At 45.2% G+C, this 22,205-nt stretch overlaps 1 protein-coding gene across 3 annotated transcripts in view; it reads left to right on the top strand.

Annotated features, from left to right (window-relative positions):
- MFHAS1 (multifunctional ROCO family signaling regulator 1) overlaps positions 1–21,641 on the top strand; it is a 96,467-nt gene extending 74,826 nt beyond the window's left edge. Inside the window, exons 2-4 of one of the 3 annotated variants that reach the window (XR_014141230.1) lie at positions 8,996–9,122; positions 14,537–14,646; positions 18,882–21,641. Coding sequence is in view for 2 of the 3 variants with exons in the window: in XM_006741750.3 (XP_006741813.1) it covers positions 8,996–9,122; positions 18,882–18,915 (161 nt within the window). In the remaining variant the exon portion in view is untranslated. Of the gene's footprint in view, positions 1–8,995; positions 9,123–11,733; positions 12,490–14,536; positions 14,647–18,881 lie in introns of those variants that run through there. The other 2 variants (XM_006741750.3, XM_081808440.1) reach the window with 2 other exon arrangements.
- The last annotated feature ends 564 nt before the right edge of the window (positions 21,642–22,205 follow it).

Raw genomic sequence — 22,205 nt, 5'->3', positions numbered from 1 at the left:
TTTTTTTTTTTTAAAGATTTTATTTATTTATTTGTGAGAGAGAGAATGAGAGAGAGCACATGAGAGGGGGGAGGGTCAGAGGGAGAAGCAGACTCCCTGCCGAGCAGGGAGCCCGATGCGGGACTCGATCCAGGGACTCCGGGATCATGACCTGAGCCGAAGGCAGTCGCTTAACCAACTGAGCCACCCAGGCGCCCAGGGTAGTGAGTTTTAAAATGTGCTTGCCATGGTCCGAATGCTTTCCTGTCAGAAAACTACCTCATCTAAGTTTCCAGTGGTGCCTCATGGTTCTGCCTTTCTGGGATGCATCGGGCTTTATTTTTAGATGTTCTAGAGAAATCTTGTATATAATCTAAAGATAGGATATCTTGTTATTGTGTTATTGCACTTTGTATATTATTTGGGCTAATCTGGGACTGATAAAGACTCTGAGACCAGAAAGTGTAAAGAACTTTGATATAATCTTTTATTTTGCTGTGTTCACTCTTTTAGATCCAAAGGCAAAGCCCTTCCTAGTAGGCTCCTGAACTTCCTGCAACTTCCCTGGAGTCACTTCTCCTCCGTGTAATAAATACCACCACGGCCAGGTTCACCTGCTGTCCTAGATGTTTATTCTGGCCCCCAGGAATATTTATCTTGTGTCTGCTGGAACCTCACACTTTAAAGTGGAATCCTCATGAAGCTTCTACCTGGTATCTCGTCCCAGTGCAGTGATGAACACTGGGGGAAGGAGACTCTGTAGATCAGAGACCCTGAGGCTTTTCAGCAGGTGCAGAGTCTAGGCACAACAGGAGCCTGGAGGAGGGGGGTATGGGGCTCTAAATCCGCTCTAGGTGACAGAAATAGGGGGCTGTAAGCAAGGCGATTGCAGCAAACCAAGCATGAGGAAGTGGTAGGAAAGAAGGCTACAGAGGATTGGATGTATGTGAATAAAAAAACAAAAAAGGAAAACAGACTTGAGGACAAGGAAGTGTGAGCTTGTAATGTGAAGGAAGTGACAAAATTCAGGCAGAGATTTGAAAAGAAATCGTGTTAGCAGGTTTTTTTTCCTTCTGGTTGAACTCTGGTCAAATGCTTTGGAAGGGGTGCTGTGACCTTAGGTCTCAACTCTTGATCCAGAAGAGAGCAGAGTACTTCTCCATCAGGGAGGGGCTGAATGCAGCCCTTCTTGGCGAAGCATGCCCAAGATCCTAGTCACTCCTTCTGTCCCTCAAACAAACAAACAAACAAGCTTTATGTAATTAGTAAGCAGACATTACTATTAGGACACTCCTCTCTTGGGAATTGGGCCAAACAAGGAAAAGCTGAGTTTGCCCACTCCGGACGGAGCACCTTCCATAAAAGGAAAAATTAAAGGTATCAGTCGTTTGTGCCCAGTGTGGGGTTCCTGCTCGGCTTGGCTTCTGTTATTCATTAGGAGAGTCTGAGGACTTCACAGGTTAGAATCACTGTGTGAGTCACAGAAGTAATCAAGATTGTGATCTCTGTTTCTCCTTCTGCCTGTAACTCACCACCACCACCACCTTGGAGGATGCTGGGGAGAAGTTGAAGCAACGTGTTGAAATTTAGTTTGTTTAGTGCAGTCTGACGAGCAGGCCCTGAAAATTTGCTGAATTTAGGAACTGAGTTGCACCTTTAGTTCAAGGGCATGTCCAAGAACCCCAGTTGACCTGCTTCTGTTTGGCTTGTAGATTGTATTCTTACTGATAAGACTTCACAAATTGTCCCCAAAGCATCAGAGCATAGAAGGCCATTTGAATATTTTTAAAAAAAAGAAATCCCAGCTTTCAAAATCAAAACTGGTCTTGAGAATTCAACAAATGGCTGGAGACAGAAATGTCTTCACATTGTTAAATTGCCCAGAACTCAGTAGATTCCTACATTTTGAAGAATCGCAGGGCTGTATGTTGAAAATGAAAACACAATTTTACAAGAAGTTCATAATTTCTGATGGTGTGAGTTTTTGCGGTTGCCTTTAGAATTCATACCTTGGGATGTATCCAGTTATTAAGTGGTCCTCTCATTGACTCACTTCCAAGAGGAACTAACTGAGCCAAAAGCAGACTCTGCTCACAGGAAGAATGCAGCATCTCTGTGGCTTTGGGGAGCCTTTTTGGAGTCCCAGAACTCTCTAGAAGTACATGTAGCCAAGTGCTGGACAATGTCTGCAGGTATCGTAGCTGACTTCCAATGACCCAGCAGGAAGATTCCTGCTGAACCTCTGGGTACCCCCGCCGGTTTCCTGGCAAGCTCAGTGGGCACCTTCCGGGGAGTTTTGGGGGTGTCCCAGCTGGCTTTCCCATGAATTCAGCAGCACCCATGGAGGGAATTTTCCAAAGACTCCAGCCAGTGCCCCCTCCAGCCTCTGAGTGAGCTTGACAGCATGCTCTCCCCACCCGCAGACAGCTTCCCAGGGAATTTTGTCAGCACCCAGAGGATAGGTGCCGGCCTGCCGGCTTTGTCTGGCCTGCGGTTCCAGGGGCCGGCATCATACCCTGTCCTGAAGAAGAGGACCATGAGAAGGACGACTGCCAGAGATGGGCACAGTTCCGGGCTCCGAAACGGAAGACCCGCATCTGTTTCTGCTCTTTACAGACTCGCTACACTCCTTCCCGCACGTCTCACTTTCTCGCCCCCCCTGCCCCCGCCAAAAGAATTAATAATCAAAGGGCTGAGACCAAAGCTGCTTAACAAAATGGAATTTCTTTTAAAGACTACCAAAACACACAACCTGGTCTATTTATTTTATTTCTTCTGAGCCGCGGCCGATCAGGAGGCGCCCAGCCGTGGTCCTGAGGAAGGCACCGTGGTGGGAGCGGGTGCAGGCATAGGGGGACCCTCCTCTGAAATGGCAGCCAAATCTACAAGTGGTTGGTTATGTGGAACCAGCAGGTATTGGGGGATCTCGTCTGCCTCTTCTCACACTCGTAAGTGTGCATGATGGCATGTTTTTAAATTGAACGTTTTGATGTTGAATGTTTACTTCTCCTGTGTATATACTCTCTGGGCTTTATTTCTTCTTAAGACAAGGTGTCCTGTTCCCTCCTTCTGGCTCTCCTCTTCCATATAAAGTGACCGTGGAGTTCTCCGGTTTCTGCTGTCTCTGATAACTTGGTGGGCTTGCCAAGTGGGGGGACCTTCGTGCTCATGGTTTCGGACGATGCTGCCTTTACCCTGAGGAGACGTGGAAACCATGCATTCGTGCACCTCATGGCTGCTACTCGAGAGTCACACTTCATTAAAATACAGCAGTGGACTTGGAGGGGCGAGGGGTGTGACTTTTAGAATAGTAGAGCTGAAGGTACCCCGAAAGACATCCAGATAATTTACTTAATAGAACCTATATCATTGTTTAATACCTAAGACCACTCTGCTTGTTTTGAGGGATGTTCATAACTGAGATCTTTATCCCGGATCAGGAAGTGGGTTTCATTTACACTGAAAAGAAGTGTTTGGGGCGTTTAACATTGTGATTTGAGTCATTACTATGATCAGTTTGTAGTATTTTGAGTAATGTGCCCAATATTTGAGAATTCTGATACTTAGTAGAAAAAGGTGAAAAAGTTCGTTCCACTTATCTTCTGTTGATTTTTTTTTTTTTTTTTAAATCATAGTAAGACTTAGCATTCTGTTCTTCCGTGGAGGGGGGGAAACAGTTGATGTGGTAGCTTTTTATTTATTTTTTATTTTTTTTAAAGATTTTATTTATTTATTTGAGAGAGAGAAGGAGATAGAGAGAGCATGAGAGGGGGGAGGGTCAGAGGGAGAAGCAGACTCCCCGCCAAGCAGGGAGCCCGATGCGGGGCTCCATCCTGGGGCTCCATTCCGGGACTCCAGGATCATGACCCAAGCCGAAGGCAGTCGCCTAACCAACTGAGCCACCCAGGCGCCCCTACTTTTTTTTTTTTTTTTTAATTTTATTTATTTATTTGAGTGTGGTAGCTTTTTAATGCCAGAAATCTTGAGCTGGAGTAATTAAGAACAGTTTTTCATAATTTTCAATAATTTTCATAATTTTCAATAATTCTTCATGATAAAGCCTAATACAGCCTTAGTGATTGCAGTGTTCTGTGCATGAGGCCAAATTTCTGCTTCTTCAGGAAGACAGATGGCATTGTATACTTGCTGCACACGAACAGAAAATCTCCGACAGGAGAGGACGCATTAGCATTTACAGCTGGCCTTTCCCTTCAGTTGTGAAACATGCTTTCACCTTGTTTTACTATTGACTCAAACATAATAATAAATAAATAACCTCAGGACCATTTCATCTTGAATGGCCCATTTCACTCTAAACTCATTTGTGTTCTTTGTCAGTTGCTCTTTCTAATTAGAACGTACTTTTAAGTTGACTCTGCCACCCAGAAATGTCAGTCTCATAATTTTTAATGACTGCAGAGGATCCCGCCTTATTAGTGTGTAGTAGTTTTTCATCATCTCCCCGTTGTCGGACATTTGAGAGGGTTACCAAATTTTCACTGCTTTGTAAATAGCGTGGCTATGAGCAATCATTGTGTAATTTTTGTCAGAGAGAAAGGCCTTGAAGCAAGTTCCTGAAAATGGAAATATACCAGGTCACATGTATATCTGTCCTCACTTTACTGCTAACATGTTTTCTGTAAATGTAGCTTTTTTTTTTTTTTTTACAACTCCCACCAACTTTGGGATTTATTTCTTAATTGCTTTTGCTAGTGATGACAGATGTGTAATAAATCTAATCTTTTTTTTTCATTTGAAGTTTTCAAATCTCTGGCGACGTGGTGTTTTGCTGGCAGATGCTTTATGGTCTAATCCTTGTGTATTGCTTTGCTATAGAGAACCTGGTTACTGATCATGTATTTGTAAATGAATTTTTTATATAGTTGGAAAAGTAAGCTTTTCAAAAAAAAAAATTCCATCATTATAGTAATAGTGTCAGGAATTTACTAGATGCCAGATACAACATTCAGTACTTCTTATGTTATCTACTTTAATCATCACGATATCCCTGCCCAGGACAGTATAGTAGTGTGTCCTGTCAGTTAAGAGTGGAGTCAGATAAATAGACTATTATGCAGCCATCAAAAAAATGAAATCTTGCCATTTGCAATGACGTGGATGGAACTAGAGGGTATTATGCTAAGCAAAATAAGTCAATCAGAGAAAGACAATTATCATATGATCTCACTGATGTGAGGAATTTGAGAAACGAGACAGAGGATCATAGGGGAAGGGAGGGAAAAATGAAACAAGATGAAACCGGAGAGGGAGACACACCATAAGAGACTCTTAATCTCAGGAAAGAAACTGAGGGTTGCTGGAGTGGAGGGGGGTGGGAGGGATGGGGTGGCTGGATGATGGACATTGGGGAGGGTATGGGCCATGGTGAGGGTATGTGTGTTGTGTAAGACTTGATGAATCACAGACCTCCACTCAAATAATAGATTATACGTTAATTAAAAAAAAAAGTGGAGTCACATAGTCCTGGGTCCAAATTTTGGCCCTGCCACTCCTTCCTTATGAATGTTGGTGAGTACTTAACCCTGAGCCTAACTCTCCTGAAGATAAAAGCTGTACCTACTTCATAGGGTTGTCGTGAGAACTAAGTGACATAATAACATTTATAGCATAAGCACATAATAAATGCTTGATAAATGTTAGCTGCTACTGTGATCATCGTTTTTTCTTCTGGGGTTAATGTGTGTCCTTCACCTTGATGTATATAACAGCATGATGATAAGGTAGAGCACATGGTAACGAATGTTATTGGGTCTTCTGAGATCGTGTCCTCCACTCTTTGAGGTCTTTTCCAGTCCTGCAAATCAACAGTAGTCTGTCCTTCTCATTGCTCCTCTAACATTTCGTAACTTTGCTTGGGGGCCCCTATCACACAGGACTGTAGTTCTTTTTTTTTTTTTTTTTTTTTATTTATTTGAGAGAGAATGAGATAGAGAGAGAGAGCATGAGAGGGGGGAGGGTCAGAGGGAGAAGCAGACCCCCTGCTGAGCAGGGAGCCCGATGCGGGACTCGATCCCGGGACTCCAGGATCATGACCTGAGCCGAAGGCAGTCGCTTAACCAACTGAGCCACCCAGGCGCCCAGGACTGTAGTTCTTTTTATGCACATTTGACTTTCTCTGATGCTGGGACCCTTCGTATCAGAGGCCTTGCCTTAGACTCTTGTATCCCCTGCATCCCCGCACACACACAGTAGGATCTCCCTATTTAGATACTCGGTGAATGGCTCTATTTTAGTTTAGCTTTTTTTTTTTTTTTAAAGATTTTGTTTATTAACCTGAGACAGAAAAAGCATGAGCAGGGAGGAGCGGCTGAGGGAGAGGGAGAAGCACACTCCCGGCTGAGCCAGGAGCCCGATGTGGGGCTCCATCCCAGGCCCCGGAGATCGTGACCTGAGCCGAAGGTGTGGCACCCTTTAGTTTGAAAATCAAGTTTGTGTTATTTTAGTAGACAACACTAGTTATGAACCACTTTTTGTATTTATGGTACGTTTTTTGAGAAGAAGAAGCTACTTTCCTTATTTTCTCAGAAATCTTAGCCAAATCTCCCATCCTAGGAATCCCGGCAGCACACGGTAGCCTGTGGGAGTGCATGGACGTGCTGCAAATTGTGAACCGTGCAGCCCGGTGCTCTGTTTTGTGGAGCATCAAGTGAATTTTTCAGATGCGTGAGCCCTCTTGGTACCTCCAGCTTTCATGCTGCCTGTGTGTCTGGCCACGCTGCTGGGAGGAGGACCCAAACAAGCCGGTTACCTGGTTCTGGAGGATACTGGGAATCGGGGTGGGGGGTGGTTGCACTAAAGCTGTTGGTTTAATAAAAATTGATAACGGATGCTTACTAGTCTACTACAGATTATTTCAGCTCTGGCTGCTTCCGGAAACCAGCAGCCAGCAAGAGAGCCCCTGTGCTGGGGGTGGGCGCCCGAGTCGGGGCTTGGCATCTGCAGCTGGATCCCGGGCACTCGGGCAGCTGAGAGAGGCCCGGGTGAACTTCCAACCAGGAGAGCCGTTCTCAGGGGAAACCAGAGAAGCTGAGTCTGTGTTCAGGCCTTGGGGGTAATCTTGGGACAGAAAGTGCAAATTGAAAATATCCCATAAGGAACCAGGGGAGAGCGGTCCAGGGCCAGGGTGTTACCAGGCCTGGGGTGTTCAGAGCACCCCCTTGCAGTCCTAGTCACGTGGTGGCTGGGTTGGGTCAAAGATGCGCAGCTCTGTGGGACCTGGAGCAAATCCGTTAAACTCAGAGTTTCTGACTTAGAACGTGGTGTTTGGGCCGGATGACTTCCAACTATTCATCCAGCTCTAACGTGCTATTATTACTTTGGTTTGTTTTATTGCTTTGATAGCATTTAGTGTTTACATTTTTAACTTGCATTTTTATATTTTGGAATATTTTCCTAGCTGGTGTCAGAGTGTAGTTCTGATACCCATGTATCCGTGATATAAGTTAGTCATGCTAAATTAACTTTGCAGTAATTGGGTGTTGACAGTAATTTGGTTAAGGAACTTCAAATTATCTTCAGTTCATATTGTCCAAAGCCATATAAAAATGCTCAAAGCAGGAAACAAATGCCTTATCATAAAAGGACAAATATGTCAATGCTTAGTTCATTATTTAAAAATAGTGTTTTAAAATTGCTCTTCTAGGAGATGTGTCCTGGCATAAAGAAGCAGTTCCCACTCTGGGAGGTCTCGGAGGGTGGTGGCAAAGAGTAAGCTCCCCAAAGATGACTTCCCAAGGTCACATGCCGAGTCTGCCACTTGCTAGCCCTTGACTCAGGGTACGCTACATAACGTCCCTGACCATTAGCCTCTTCATTTGTAAAATGAGGGTAACCCTCACAGATGAAATGAGATGTACATTTAAAGCTCTCAGTACAAGGACCGGCACGTGGCCATGCTTTATCACTGTGAGTTCTGCTGAAGGTGGGGCCTTTAGAAATAGGGTATTTTGAGGCAAAGGATTTTTTTTATTATCTTTGTTGGCTTAACTTCAGGATCGCTAGAATCTCAGATCCATTATACAAGCGATGGCTGCCAAAGAGTTGACGGTTTTTTTTCAGTAGCAGCTCTCTGTAGTTGGTATCCATTTTGTGTCCTTGGTTTGGTCTATTTAACTTCTAGGTTTAAGTAGGGGGATTTAGGCAATAACAGGTACCATCCTCAGCTAGCAGCTGGCTATTGCATTTTCTCTGAGCGAGAGCACCATGCTAGCCATGAGAAGAGAGAGAGGGCAGGCCACTGCCCATAAGTAGACGAGGCGGAGGGGAGACGAAGGAATGGAAGTCATCACTGCTCTTAGGGATTTAATGATCTAGTTGGAGAGCGATTGTATCCGGGGTGTGCAGAGCACGCAGATTTCCCTTGGGTATTGTGGTAATCCGTTAAGTTAATTGTCTGTTTTTACTAGACCCCATTACTCATAACATTATGCTGGTGCTTTCAAATCCTCACACATACCTACCTAGGAAATCCTCTTGCCAGGGTGAAGCTGGGTTGTTTACCTTGATAATACCTTCAGTCGGCTGCATTTCGAGATCATTTCTGTTGAAATGCTGCTACAGTCTGCCCGAATCCCATCTGCCCCTGAATGCTAATTACGGACACCTTGGCAGCCCTTGCTTCTCCGGGCTCTAGGGATCCTCGCTCAATTCGCCGCGACATCTAGATAAAGATCTCCAGAGTCAGTCTGTGAAAAGGAAGGTGAGGAAAATGCTAGCGGAGGCTGTCTTTGTCTGGAACGATGGCCTTTTCGCCATAACCATGAGAATGTTCTCCATGGTGACGCAGATGAGAATTAAGGCAGTGGAGTGGGAGCAGGGCCAGTCTTGTGATTCCGGGTGCATATTTGTTCTCTGACTCCATTGTCTGGAGACCCTTTACTTGCTCACTACCTGCCCTCCTCCCTGCTTCCCCCATCCCCGAGCGCTGTATTACTCTGTGAAATGGTCCCATTCGTAAGGTACATCTCATGAATGCATTTTCTCTCTCTTCCTGCAGGGGAGTTGCTGAGTCAGCCCAGACCAGAAGGAGTGGCAGAGATCATTTGCCCTAAGAACGGCAGCGAGCGAGTGAATGTTGCCTTGGTTTACCCACCTACACCGACTGTGATCAGCCCCTGTTCTAAGTGAGTTCCAGACGTGGTCCCCTGTCCCTCACTCCTCATCCTGCCTCAGTAGTTGTGACAACAAAAAGCCAGGTTAAAGTACCTTTTGGCAAACCTTGAAGACTCTCCCAGGGCAGACCTAGATATCTAGGTGACATAGACATCAGGGCTTATGTAGCAAACTAGGAATTTTTTTTGTTTGTGATTTTTTTTTTTTTTTTTTTTTGCTTTGCTGATAAAGGAGTGTTTAACAGCTTTATTGAGCTATCATTCACATACAATACAGTTCACTCATTTAAAGTATGTAATTGACTTTTAGTATATTTGCAGGTATATGCATCCAAAAAGAGCATTTTTTTTTTTTTATGGATAGTGAGAACAGTGAGGGCCCATTAAATAAGAAAAGCCTACAGAAAATCTGTAGATTATTTTTCTCTGTAGGTCTCTGATTCTCAGTCCTTAGTAATCAGCGGCTGTGCAGAAGGAAGCTCCCACCTTCCCCCAAAGAATGTACATGCGTGAGCTAACTTGGCTACAGTTAGTATTATACATCAGACTCATCCTGGGTTGGGTTTTTGTTTGTCTCTTTTTGTAGTATTAGGAACCAAACAGGCCACTCCTAAACTGAGGTGAAATACCTTTTCACCGCAAATCTTGAAAAGTGGCAGCTGCAGTCTTCTGGGAGCCGATCTCGTTATCTGGGGGATGGTGGCGACGTGATTTGTACAGCAAAGTATTCAGACAACAGACTTTCATTTTTCTTTCTAGTTGACCACATAGAATTTTTTTTTCACATATATAAGCTTTTTATAGGGCGCTTCTGAAGTTTGCATTTGAAAATGGTGACCCGTCCTCCTCATCTTGAGAAACTTGCCGTGACGCTGCATTCCAGAGAGCCCTGTGCCGAATGGGGCTTGTGCCTCTGCCCTGAAGTGTCCCTTTTCCTGACTTTGGTGTGTTGTCTGCAGAGCGAGGGGTTCAGTGGGCGCTCATATCTTAGCAGCTGCCGAAGAGGGCCGCCCCTTTCTCCAAAGCAGATGACTCATTAGAACAGCCTTAATTCATCATCTTTGCTGGAAAATATCACTGAATGCCCAAGGGAAACTCTTAGCTCAGGCTGTATAAGCAGAATGCTATTTTAGCAAACCTGCTGCGCATGGTCTAATTCATCACTAATGTGCCCCTAAGACATTGTGAAATCGCGAAGCTCTTCTTAGGATTACATAGTAACTTCCTATTAACCAGAGCATCCCCTGTCCCGAACATATCAAACGACAGCAGTGTGATTGTCCTTTGGCGTACATGGGTCCCTTTCTTTCAGACACACGCAGGGAAAGCCTAAGGGGATTTACAGAAGTCGCAGGCTGTGACATGGAGGGCAACAGTTTGCAATACGCTTTGCACTTGTGTAGATTTTCCTGAGCCAGCAGAGACGTTAACCTCTTGTTTTGCCGTAGCCACGTGGCATTTCAGAGGCGAGCTAGAGGTAGAAGTTAACATACCCATTTGTACGAGAAACGACCGTGGCACTGAGCCAGCTTTATCCGTGTTTTCCCATGGGCTTCTCGCCGTACGGCCACAGAAGGACATTTACACCAGCCTGGAGAAGATGCTATCAGCCCCTCTGTCTCTCACACTTTATTCTACCTACCTGAATAAGCAGCTTTAAGGGCTTGGGTAATCAGAGCTGCAAAGCCTCCCAACGTAGATGCTGGAGAGAATACCTTTAAGGGATCGAACTATGTTTGACCTAGTTATATGAGTAGTTTTATTTCAAAATGGATTTTTTTTTTTTTTTTTAAGTCTCTTACAATGGGCAGCAGGTTTGGAGTGAAGTCTCAGTTCTAAATGAAGGAATATCCATAAAAGCACACATATACATGCAGGCCTGGCCTTGCCCAGCGGAGGGCTGATTCACACGCCGATGACAGGGTATTGCAAGTAGGAGATTCCGGGGACTGAGGAGGAAAACTGTCATGGGAAGTGGTTGTCATGGGGTCACAACTTGGGTCAGACCCTGACAGTTAGACTTCGGGCTGCCAGCAGGCAGGTGGACTTGGGAGTCTTGGGCTATCACCGCACTGGCTTTGCAACTCCAGCCAAGGTAACTTCAGTAAGTCATGGCGAGTGATTTCTTACTTCTCGGTCAGCCCCTAAAATGCAGGTGGATGGTGGAGATCCGTCTTTCTGAATCAGGCATATATATCAGAATTTTGAGGGGGAAGGGCCAGGTGCTAGTCTGCAAAACGGTCGTCCCCCTGCTGATTCTAATGTGTGAGTGCTGGCCTTTCTGATCGCTGGGGTCCCGTCCCTGACTCGAAGGGTGGGCTCCCTTGCCAGTGGGCTTTATCCTTGGCTACAGAGCCTCTCTCGGGTCAGTAACCAGTCGTCAGCACCAAGGCAACGCTGATCCGTGCTACGTGGATCAGGATTTTATTGCTCAAATCAGGAAAGGGTTGAGGGTGACAGGAGCACTCTTAACTATGCCAGGACAACAGGCCTCAGCCAGAAAACTCTTCCCAGACCTATCAGAATCATCACCCTCCACTCCTATGTCATTGATCTAGATCTCATGGTGGTTTTTGAAAAGACAATGCAAGCTCTTTAACCAGCTTACTCCTCTCCTTTACAGGTCAAATCAGAGACTTGTCATTTAACTTGAAGCCTGCCTCTGACCATGTATAAAATAATGGTGCTGCCATGTGCTTTATAAAGAAAAACCATCGACGACTGTTATTTGATTGGATCTTCCGTATCAATTCCAAGCTTTTCTGTTCCTAATTTAAAAATTTTTCTGTTTTATTTCCCTATGGGGAGAGACAGAGAATAAAGAGTAGGTAGTGATTTTTTTAAAAAGACGACTTCCTTTCATCATTTGTTTTGGCGATTGGCGATTCGGGTCGCCACCAGCTTTCCACTGGGAAGCGGTCATATGAATGAGATGCCACCCCTCTGCCTCACCCTCCAAGGGGATAACTGAGGAGCTGAGTGGCTTCTTGTCCTCTTTGTTGATTACCAGATAGAAATGTGAGTCATCTTCAGACTTTGGCTCTCCTGGGCTGATTTTCAAGGATATTTGCTTTTGAGATGAGGTGAAACTTCACCTCATAGCACATTTGCTAGGTTGCTCTGAAAAACTCTGACCTCCTTAAGGATATGTGGGTTCTGTCTGGTAGGTTTTTTAAATAATGCGGTGATTATTGACATATTACTGTGTGGTACAGAGCCATCACCACGGTCTAATTGTAGAACGTTTTCATCACTCCTAAAGGAAATGTGTGCCCATTTGCAGCCGCTTCTGTCTAATGCAACACCTCGTTCTGTGCAGTCAAGAAATTTTTTCGTGTCACTTTCAGGAATGGTTTTGCCGCCTGGTGTGTTGGTATTACGCAGATTTGTGAGTTTCAAAGCAATTCTTATAAAGTGTTCTTGTTTGCTAATTCAGTCCAAAGGCAGTGAATCGCGTGCCCCCACCCTGCTGTCAGCCCACCGTTGGACAGCAGGGGTGAAGTAGAGCTTCTTGCAGGGAGAGTAGCCTCCTTCAGACCGTTTTCTTTTTTTAGTATAGGTAGCATTTTTTAAAAACATAAACTTTATTTTGTAGAACAGTTTGAGGTTCACAAGAAAACTGAGCAGAAGGTACAGGGAGATCCCTTGTCCCCCGCGCCCCCACACACCACAACTTGCCCCACATCGACGTCCCCCCAGCAGAGTGGCACATTTGTCACAGTGGATGAGCCCACACTGACACGTCTTCATCACCCAAAGTCCACAGTTTACATCGGGGTCCACGCTTGGTGCTGTCCGTTCCATGGGTTTGTGTATCCACCATTATCGTATCAAAACCAATATTTCCAATGCCCTAAAAGTCCTCTGCGCTCCATCTGTGTCATTCTTCCCTCCCTCCTCAACCCCTGGCAACCACTGATCTTTTTTTTTTTTTTCAGCTTTAGTGAAGTTTAATTGACAAATAAAATTGTAAGATATTTGAAATGTTCATCGTGGTGATTTGATATGTGGTACATTGTGAACGGGTTCTCGCCATCTAGTTAATCACCCCGTCCAAGACCTCACATACTCATCCTTCAGAAATTCTGAATGGTCAGCCTACCTGATGCCTAGACATGAAAGGGCTACTGAGTCTTGGACATTACAAGTCACAAGAGGCAAAAATATCCTTTCAGCGGGGAAAAGAAGGAGAAAGATTCATTTTTTAAGTTTATTTTTAAAAAATTTTGTTTGTGAATTCCTGCCTCTATCCTGCCTGCCCCGCACGTCGAGACACTTAAAATTCCAGTTCAGAAGGGAAGTGTGAACTTCTTTAGGCAAGGGGCAGCTCACTGTTTGCTTTTTATTTTTAGGTACCTGTAGAACATTCCTATCTCTTGTTTCCAGAGAGGTTTAGACCAACCCTGCCTCTGCCAAGTAACGTATAGGCTCCGATAAGCTGCCAGATGACCCAGGTTATCTCCTGATTTTCATCTAGGAGACAGAATCCAATAGGTTAGCATCTAAAAATGTTTTACCTTAAGGCATACTGAAATGCAATCCACATTCTTCCGTGCAGTTTCTTAATGGACTTACCCTTGAACGTACAGGAAATGGGACTGTATCATTTTTATCTCTTACCAGCTGCCCATTTTTCCGGCGGTGGCCCCACGTCTGTGTGCGCTGCACGTGGAGTGTTGGACACGACCATGGAAGTCAGTCCAGATCGGGGCAGTTCGTGTGTCACCAAATTGGAAAACATGGGCTGGTTTGAAAATTGTTGAGCTAATAAGCTTTCTCCTTTTCCAGAAAGTACAACTGAGGATGAAAGGCAGGGCCGAGACACTGCCTTTCAGAACTACCTTTTAAACTTGGGTCATTGCGTACATACTGTAGCATTTCCATTCAAGCAAGACCCCGGTAAATTCCAGCTTCTTACTGTTTATAAGTAGTCCCAAAGATATAGTGATGACCACACATAGGAATTTTGGCAGTTCCATTGTTATGACATAAGGATATTTTAAGACCCATGGAAACAGCCCTTTTATAAAAAGTAGGTTGGAGACTCTGTGGCCTTTATCTCATCAGATAAACAAGCAAAATACGTTAGACTGCACTCAGATTAGTTAGTATGGACTTGATCATTTTCTTTCTTTCTTTTTTTTATGAAATCAATGGAGCAACATGAATTTGGCTTTATAACGATGGGAGAATCTTCTACTGACCACAGAGTTGTAAAGCACGATGGGTGGGGATGGTATTTCGGAAGAAAGGGAGCTCAATGTGGAGGTGGCCTAGGAAGTGTATCACGTTGATTTGCTCTGTTTTTTGTAAGGAGTGAGACAGCTCATTGCCTCGCTGCATTCTAGGGCCAGGAGAAATAGTGTCTGTTGGATTTAGTGCCCCGTCAGCCACACTGATACTAGAATTTGTTCCTCTCTGCTTAGGTATCTCCATACTTTCTTGGAAAATTAAGTGGAAAAGATAGTGCTTCTTTCCCCTATGTCATCATTTTTCTGTACCCAATCTGTGACTTTAGGAGCACCAATTTTTAAGGGTAAGTCTCTGGGAAGCAGAGAGGGTTTCTTAAATAGATAAGGGCTTCCTAAGGCCTCGAGAGTTTAGGGGGAAAATGGGTTGGGGTGGGGTTTGGGATGAAGAGATCCTATACGGCAGTGCATTTCAAAATTACAAATCCTTTGCTTATCCCAAATCAAGAAGCCTTTGGGGATTAAGAATAAGGAAACTGCCTAATTCTTTTGCCTAAAACTATGATATTGCATGCATTAGTCATCTTTAGTTCCTTGCTGGAAAAAAAGAAGTCATTTAAAAAAATTTATTATGCATGGATGTCATATCGGGAAAATCTCAAGTGGATCAACACAGCAAATAGCTTCTTAAAAGTAGTGTTTGCATTTATTTTCTCAAGGCAGTTTGGGCTCCGGAGTTACGCTGCCTGAGTTCGAATCTTTGCGACTTGTTGGTGCTATGACTATAGACCTCTGGCAGATGCAGGTTCCAGAAGCGGTTGTCTTGTGGGGTTGTTGTGAGCATTTAGAGAGACCGTTGTGAGGGGAATGGTTGGCACGATGCCTTACAGAGTGCACAGCACTCAACAAACAGATGCACCTGTCCCTACCAAGCTTTCTCTACCAGGAATGTTAGTGGTGTGCACTGTGGGTGGCCTATCAAGGTAATCCTAAAAAATAAAATTTCAAAATGCAAGTCTAGATAATCTAGATCCTAGAATGAAATGTGCTCACTGACTTGCCTAGCAACGTTGAGTTTCTTAACTGAGGTGCCTGCCCAAGGAAGGTAAACGTGTGTGCCGGGTAGGTAGGGAAGAATGTTGGCTTCCCTTCCCCTTCACCCCAGAGGATCTGTGTCTAAGGCCCCCTGCAGTGTCCTAACCCCATCTTCATGGGAGAAAGAGGAGATGAGTGGTATCATTTCTTTCATATCATGATCACAAATGCCTGTGGTACCTGCTGAGCCCGTCAGAGCAAAGCCCCCTAATTCATGTCCTCCACCAACCCTGTAGGTCACACAGGGCAGGGAGCTCCGCGCTCCAGACCCAGCCACGTTCTGACAGCCGCAGGTACCGAGCGGCGCAGCTGGGCCTCAAACCCACACCGTAGCTCCCAGGCTCAGCGCCGTTTTCACACCAAGTTCTTACTTACACGTTTGTTTCAGAATGTAGTGTAATAACAGAACGTTGGAGGTATGTAGAGTAAGGCCAGCAGGTCAGGGCTCGGGCAGGAGGCAGAGAGGGAGGAACCGGGCAGGAAAACACTGTAGTGTGTTTTCCAGGGGAAGATGCTGGCCGGGCATGGCCAGTCTGAGTAGCTTCAGCGGGCTGTGGGGCGTGGGGGCAGTCGCTGGGTGTCTGGTACATGGCCCTGGAGTGAGGAGGGCAAATAGAGAGCGGCCTGAGCTGTTGGAGCCTGATAAAGGAGGTGGCCCGCAGGGTGTGGGCTCTGCAGAGTTGGTCTGTATTGAGAGGCGCACTCATACTGGAGTTGTGTGCTATCTCTGGGAACTGCCTAATGCTGGGAGGGCAGTCCCGCCAGGGGCAGCCAGGGTCCAGATGTCAAAGCATCAGAAAACAGAAAATAAAAGACCTGGTTAGTACGACATGGGATAGCTTCAGTTTCAGCCTAAGCTTCTGAGTACCTTGAAGAACTGTGCTGTGTTCCGGGAAGAGCAGGTTCAATAACCCGAGAAGATTGTGGGTCTGAGCCTCCGTGCTGACCTCTCTTGCCGGCGTCCCACTGCAGCTCCCCGGGAGGTCCCGTAGGCTTTGTAGGTATGAATTAGGGTCTTCCCCCTCCATGTTCTCCATCAGTCTGTGCTTCCCGCCACTGCTTTGCACCCACTGCCAAACTAGGAGTCTGTCAGCTGCAAGGCCGCCCTTTCCCTTGTCCCCCCACGCAGCCTTCCGCTGAGGCCTCTTCTCCGGTCTTTTCAGGGTGCCTCAACATGAGTACCTTGGGCCAGACAACTTTCTCTTTGGCCCGTGCTTTCCCCTAGATGCACCTGTCCCTACCAAGCTACCTGTGTTTGAGTCTCAACTGGCCTCCGTCTCTCTAATCGTTTTTTCCTTCAAACCAATATTATCTTTCAACGTCAGACCCTGCCACTGCTCTATTTAAAAGCCTCAAATGGCTTCCTAATGATTATAGACTCGAGTTTAAACCCCTGGGCAAGACTCACAGCCCCCATCCACCCTGCTGACACGTGCGACACTCCCTTACTGTGGGAGGGAGGGGTCCACCATACAGCACGCCCAGCTGGCTCTCAGCCCATGGAGAGCTGCCACTCCTCCTCTCCTACCTGGTGAAGAAGGCCCGTTGTCCCTAAGGCCAAGGTCACGTGTCAGCTCCCCTGAGATGCCATCTTCAGCCCTTCTACTGTAATCACCCTTTGCCTCGCTTCTTACACACCACCATGACAGTAATGGTCTCATAGTATCTTGGCTGTTTTTCACCTGTGACTTTCTCATCGCATCTTATTCATTATTCATTCAGCAGGGCTTTGTTGAGGATTTACCCTCCAGGCATCATGCCAGGTGCTGAGGCTGCAGAAATAGGCAGACAGACCCTGCCCTCATGAATCTAAGAGTCTCTTTGGGGAGAATGGGAATCAGAGACTTAACCAAACAAACTTGTGAGTGTCTAATTACAATTAAAATGTGATCGCTGCCGCAGTGGGTGTATCAACAAAGTCCTGGGGGCCACCGAGAGGAAAGAACTCTACCAGGAAGGATCGAGAAAAGTTGTAGGAAGTGGCATTCAAGGTGGATCTTTTGGGATGGAGAAGCAGTGTGAGGTGGGGAAGGTTGGTGATGTGATGGCGCTTTCCTTTCCTGAAGAGCCTAAACACGAAAAGTGGTATCAATGTGGAAATATAGTCAAACTGGTTTTCCTTTTTTCTCTCTTGAATAGTGGACGATTCCCTCTGGGTGCCCTGGCTTAGACATTCTTGTGTTTCTGTCGTACGTTGTGGCTCAGGGGAACAGACAGCCAGACACAGCTGTCTGTGTTTCCAAAGGCTCCTTAGAGTCAGTGAGAAAGACATTTGCCCAGCACACCCCCCCCCCAAACCCAGAGCTCAAACCGCCAAAGGTAACTGCTTGGTGGAGACATGAGTTGTCACACTGCCATCCTCTTTACCGTTAGATTTATTATATTAGTACTTGAATTTGAGGCAGTTTTCAAAACTTTCTCTACTGGGAAGTTTACTATAATAATAGGCCTTCAAAAAGTCCTCAGTCCTCTGAGTGCCAGAGAAACACGAAACCATCCCTAGGGCCCTGAACGTCCCAACCTTGCTTTTAGCTGTGCAGCGTGCTTGGGAGTCAAATAACCCTCATTAAAGGCTGGCCCTGCTGCGTACTGGTGTGTCCCCCCAGGCAAGTTCTTTACCCTCTTGGAACCTTAATTTCCTTCTTGGTGAATGCAGAGTAGGATGGGCTTACTTCATGGGCGCATGACGAATTGAGGATTAATCAAATAATGCACTGCAGTGAGTGGTGTGATTCCTGGCGTGTAGTGGGTAGCTAGTAAATGGAAGGTGCAGATTTTTGGTAAAGTAGCTAATATTATACTCAGTCTCCTTAAAATCAAGCAGCACTGATAGAGATGGAGGGTGGAGGGTCTGCGTGTCATTATAGGAGAGCCGATATAAGGGATGGGGACCTCTGACATTTTTCCCTCTAACCACTCTGTCTGAATCGAATGCCACTCTGTTTAATTAGGTGGCGATGCAGGAGTTTCTTCATTTTCTATTCATCTGACTCTGGCTTTTAGTTTGACAGCCTTGCCTCTAACGCGTTAGGCCAGGTAGACATCCTAAACTAAGAGTTCTCACTTTTCAGCATGGATTCCTACTTGTAGAGGGTTATTTAGCGTGTGTGTGTGTGTGTGTCCATGGATGTTTCTTGAGAGGACCCAGGGCTATGGTTAGAGTTTGGGGTTCTTGATTAGAAATCTGGTTCAGCTGTGAAATTACAATGGATTAGGTGGTTATTACTAATTAGTATAGTTCCTTTTTATGTCTGAACTTCGTGTCATGAACAGAAGCGTTTGCCCAGCTTTCTAGTGAAAAGACACTTTCCTTTGAAGGATCATGAGTTGCCTGACATTTACATTTTTATAAGGAATTCCAGAAGTAGAAATTAAAATCTGCAAAGAAACACTGACTCCTATGATTGCTTCTGGTTCTTATCATTGAGAATCTCATCCTCTGTCACCTTTTGTCATTGCTCTGCTTTCTTCTCATCTGCCCATATAGGAAGAACGTTGGTGAAAAGCACAGAAACCAATGACTTCTATGGCTATGGAATTTCCGTGGAGAAAAGAGAGCATCCGAACTCACCTGGACCATCTTTCATACCTGGCAAACCCTCTCCATGCTCCCGCGCATGTTCCATGAACTTGAGCGAATAGACGTTCGGGGTGCTCGCAGAGCAGGGCGTACAGCTGGCCTGTAGAGGAAGTGGGGAGGGGCAGGGGGAGGCTGGGGGAGAACATGGAGCAAATGTTTTACAACCCGAACCTCAGAACTGTGATCCTCCGAGGAGAGCGCTACTTGAAGAAAAGAAAAAAAAAAAAGTCGAATGGCTTCTCAGGGATTTTGTTTTCTGTGCACATCAAAGCCATAGTTCCAGTATAGGTGGCCGTGTTTTGAGCACTCAGATTTCAGTTCTGTTAAATGTGAAAGAGGGATCGACTGACCGTTCATTGCTGTTCCGTAACTAGTGTAAAATATGTATATGTTTATCTTTATTTTTATAATATGCAAATACATTTAAATTTATACAGTTTGATGCTTCTAGCGTTAGTTCACACTGGGTGCAATATTCTGCATGAGAACTGTGCCGAGATGGGGCTAATTTCTTATTTTAGCGTAAGACCTTTTTGTTCAGTCTTTATTCTTCAGTCCATCTGAGATTTAAAAAAAAATCTCTCTGCCCACGGATTAAGTGCTGGGGTCATAGAGGCTGCCGATAATCAGCAAGAACCTTAAACGTGTACGGCAGGCAGTCTCCTCCCCTTCTTTTAAATAAAGGTCCCCCGCCTGTCAGCCTGTTTGTTGGGCGGGCTGGTGGGATTCCTCTGTCCCCCTGCCCGCCTGTCCACTAGCACTGGGCCGAGTGGGCCTTGCTCCAGGCTGGGTTTCGTGTCGACAGTGAGTTGTCACTGGCTGATGTGCTGATAGAGTCCTGGTGTTGGGATTCTTCAGGGGACAGGGACAGAGAGGGGTCAATGAGTCCGTGGAAAACCCGAGTCTTTCAATAGCTCAAGATAATCAGGAGTCAGTTGTGAATGGTGCAAAGAGCTTTGCTAACGAGTCCTTTTTTTTCTCTCTCTCTACAACAGAGTCTGTGAAATTTAGCAGAGCACTCTGCCAGCCCTCCACATCTGGCTGTCAGACCTTAAGATAGTGAGTTGCCTCACTGGAGAGCATAATCCCACATTGGTTATTTACAAATGCAGAGCCTTGATAGGATGGTCACCTGCCAAGAACTAGTGAAACCATTGTTGTTCAGTCTCCACAGAGTGGAACATGAAAAGCAAAGCAGATTGCTCTCTCATCCACTCCGAATCGGGGCCAAACGTATCTGCTGCAGTAGTAACACATTCTTTGAAGAATGGAAAGGACTCTGTTTACAGCTGCCTGCTCTGTGTGTTGATGGAAAAATGTGTAAAACAAACTGTTTCTCACCAGCGTAAGGCATGAAAAGTGAGTCAGCTGGTATTATTCTCTTCCTTCTTTTATAAAGTATTGACTCTTGCAATGCCAGTATACAAAGTCTCGACGTATTTTTAAAAGGAATAACAAACTAGCAAGCGGTTGAATTGTGAACAATCCCGAGTTGATTTTCGTAGATTTTGTGCCCCAGGAGTTGAGACTCCAGAACCTCAGTTAAACGAGTATGATTTCTCACGGCCATAAAATCAAATGGGATCAGACTATTTCTGCATTTTTGGATACTTGAATATGACACCTCAATTTTGAGATTTCATTTCCTTTTAGAACACAGTTACAAGATCACCTGCTTAATCCTTTGGTCACAGTTCTTGTGTGAGTGTGTGCGTGCGTGCATCTGTGTGCGCGTGAGCCGAATGGTAACATTTAATTGCTTTATGGACCATTGAATTGTTGGGCATAGGAGTTTTGTAATTAGCACGAGACAGTTCCTAAACTGTCAGATTAACTAACTTTGACCAGTCTTTTGCGAGGACTCTGAAGGATGTGACTTTGGGCTAACTCCCCAGGGGACCATATTAAATGAAAAAAAAAAAAAAAAGTCTCCTTTGGGTGACATACCCTGCAAAATGTTTGTTATTCTTATGAACATAAATGCCCACATTCTTAATATCTGCTATTTTTTGACAAATGATGTTTTGTGCTGTCATCTGAACCCTAGAGAAGCAGTATAAGAAGAAATCTTGGTGTCACGTGTGTTTTAGCAAAATGGTCATTGTGACTGAGGGTTACGTGACCAGAAGAAGCTCCAGAAAAGCTCGAGACCTTGCTTCAGGGTCGGGGGAGGGTTGGAGATACAGAAAACCTCTGCTCTACCGGAATGTTCAGTGTCAAAGCAGGCCGTTGCATACCTGGGAAGACTCAGCCGGCCGAGGCTGACGGGCGGGTCACTAAAGCACAAGGGGAGTCTTTTGAGACCCAGTGATCCCTTGCCTCGCAAACAAACGCCCTTCGAGTTTGTTATGGCTTCTATTCCTGCAACCTGTGGTATCAAAACCACTTCCTGGAATTGTAACAGTGCTGCCAGGATAAATGTTTTTCCCCCTTCTGAGAAAAAAAAAAAATGACAGTGCTCATATTTGACATTTGTGCATTGGACTCTTTTGAATGAATAAAAAGGAAAGGGTTTGGTATAATTCCTGATGGGGTGTGTGTGTTCTTTTTCATGCCACAGTTTGTAAATTGTAATTGTGGTTTCCCCTTGAATTGTCTTGACTGGGCAGAAATTAAAAAAAAAAAAAAAGTCAACAAAGTTCAATAAAAATACAAAGAAATGATGAAGCAATTGTATTTGCAGAGTTTAGTTATTTTTGTTTTTTCGTTTCTTTCATTTCAGTTCTAGGAATAACTTTTATATATTTGAGTCGCTTTTGAGCTAATGGGAGATGGATGGTGGCCACGCTATTGGGGGGTTGAGTCCCCAGAAGGAAAACTGAAGGGTCCCCGTTTAAAACCATGCCTCTTTTCAGACAGCAGATTCAGTGCTTGAATATGGGCTCTTTCTTCAATCAGACCCTTTATCAGCGCTGCTCCATTATACTCTTCGGTCAAACTTAGGCATCGACCACACTTTGCAAGTTCCCTTTTTCTTTTAATTATGTTAGTCACCATACAGTACATCATTAGTTTTTGATGTAGTGTTCCATGATTCATTGTTTGCGTATAACACCCAGTGCTCCATGCAGAACATGCCCTCTTTAATACCCATCACCAGGCTAACCCATCCCCCCACGCCCCTCCCCTCTGAAACCCTCAGTTTGTTTCTCAGAGTCCATAGTCTCTCATGGTTCATCTCCCCCTCAGATTTCCCCCCCTTCATTTTTCCCTTCCTACTCCTAATGTCCT

This window comes from Leptonychotes weddellii, chromosome 2 (genome assembly GCF_054177405.1).
Source record: "Leptonychotes weddellii isolate Sample4059 chromosome 2, ASM5417740v2, whole genome shotgun sequence".
Lineage (NCBI taxonomy): Eukaryota > Metazoa > Chordata > Mammalia > Carnivora > Phocidae > Leptonychotes > Leptonychotes weddellii.
This window is presented reverse-complemented; position numbering and strand designations above follow the sequence as displayed.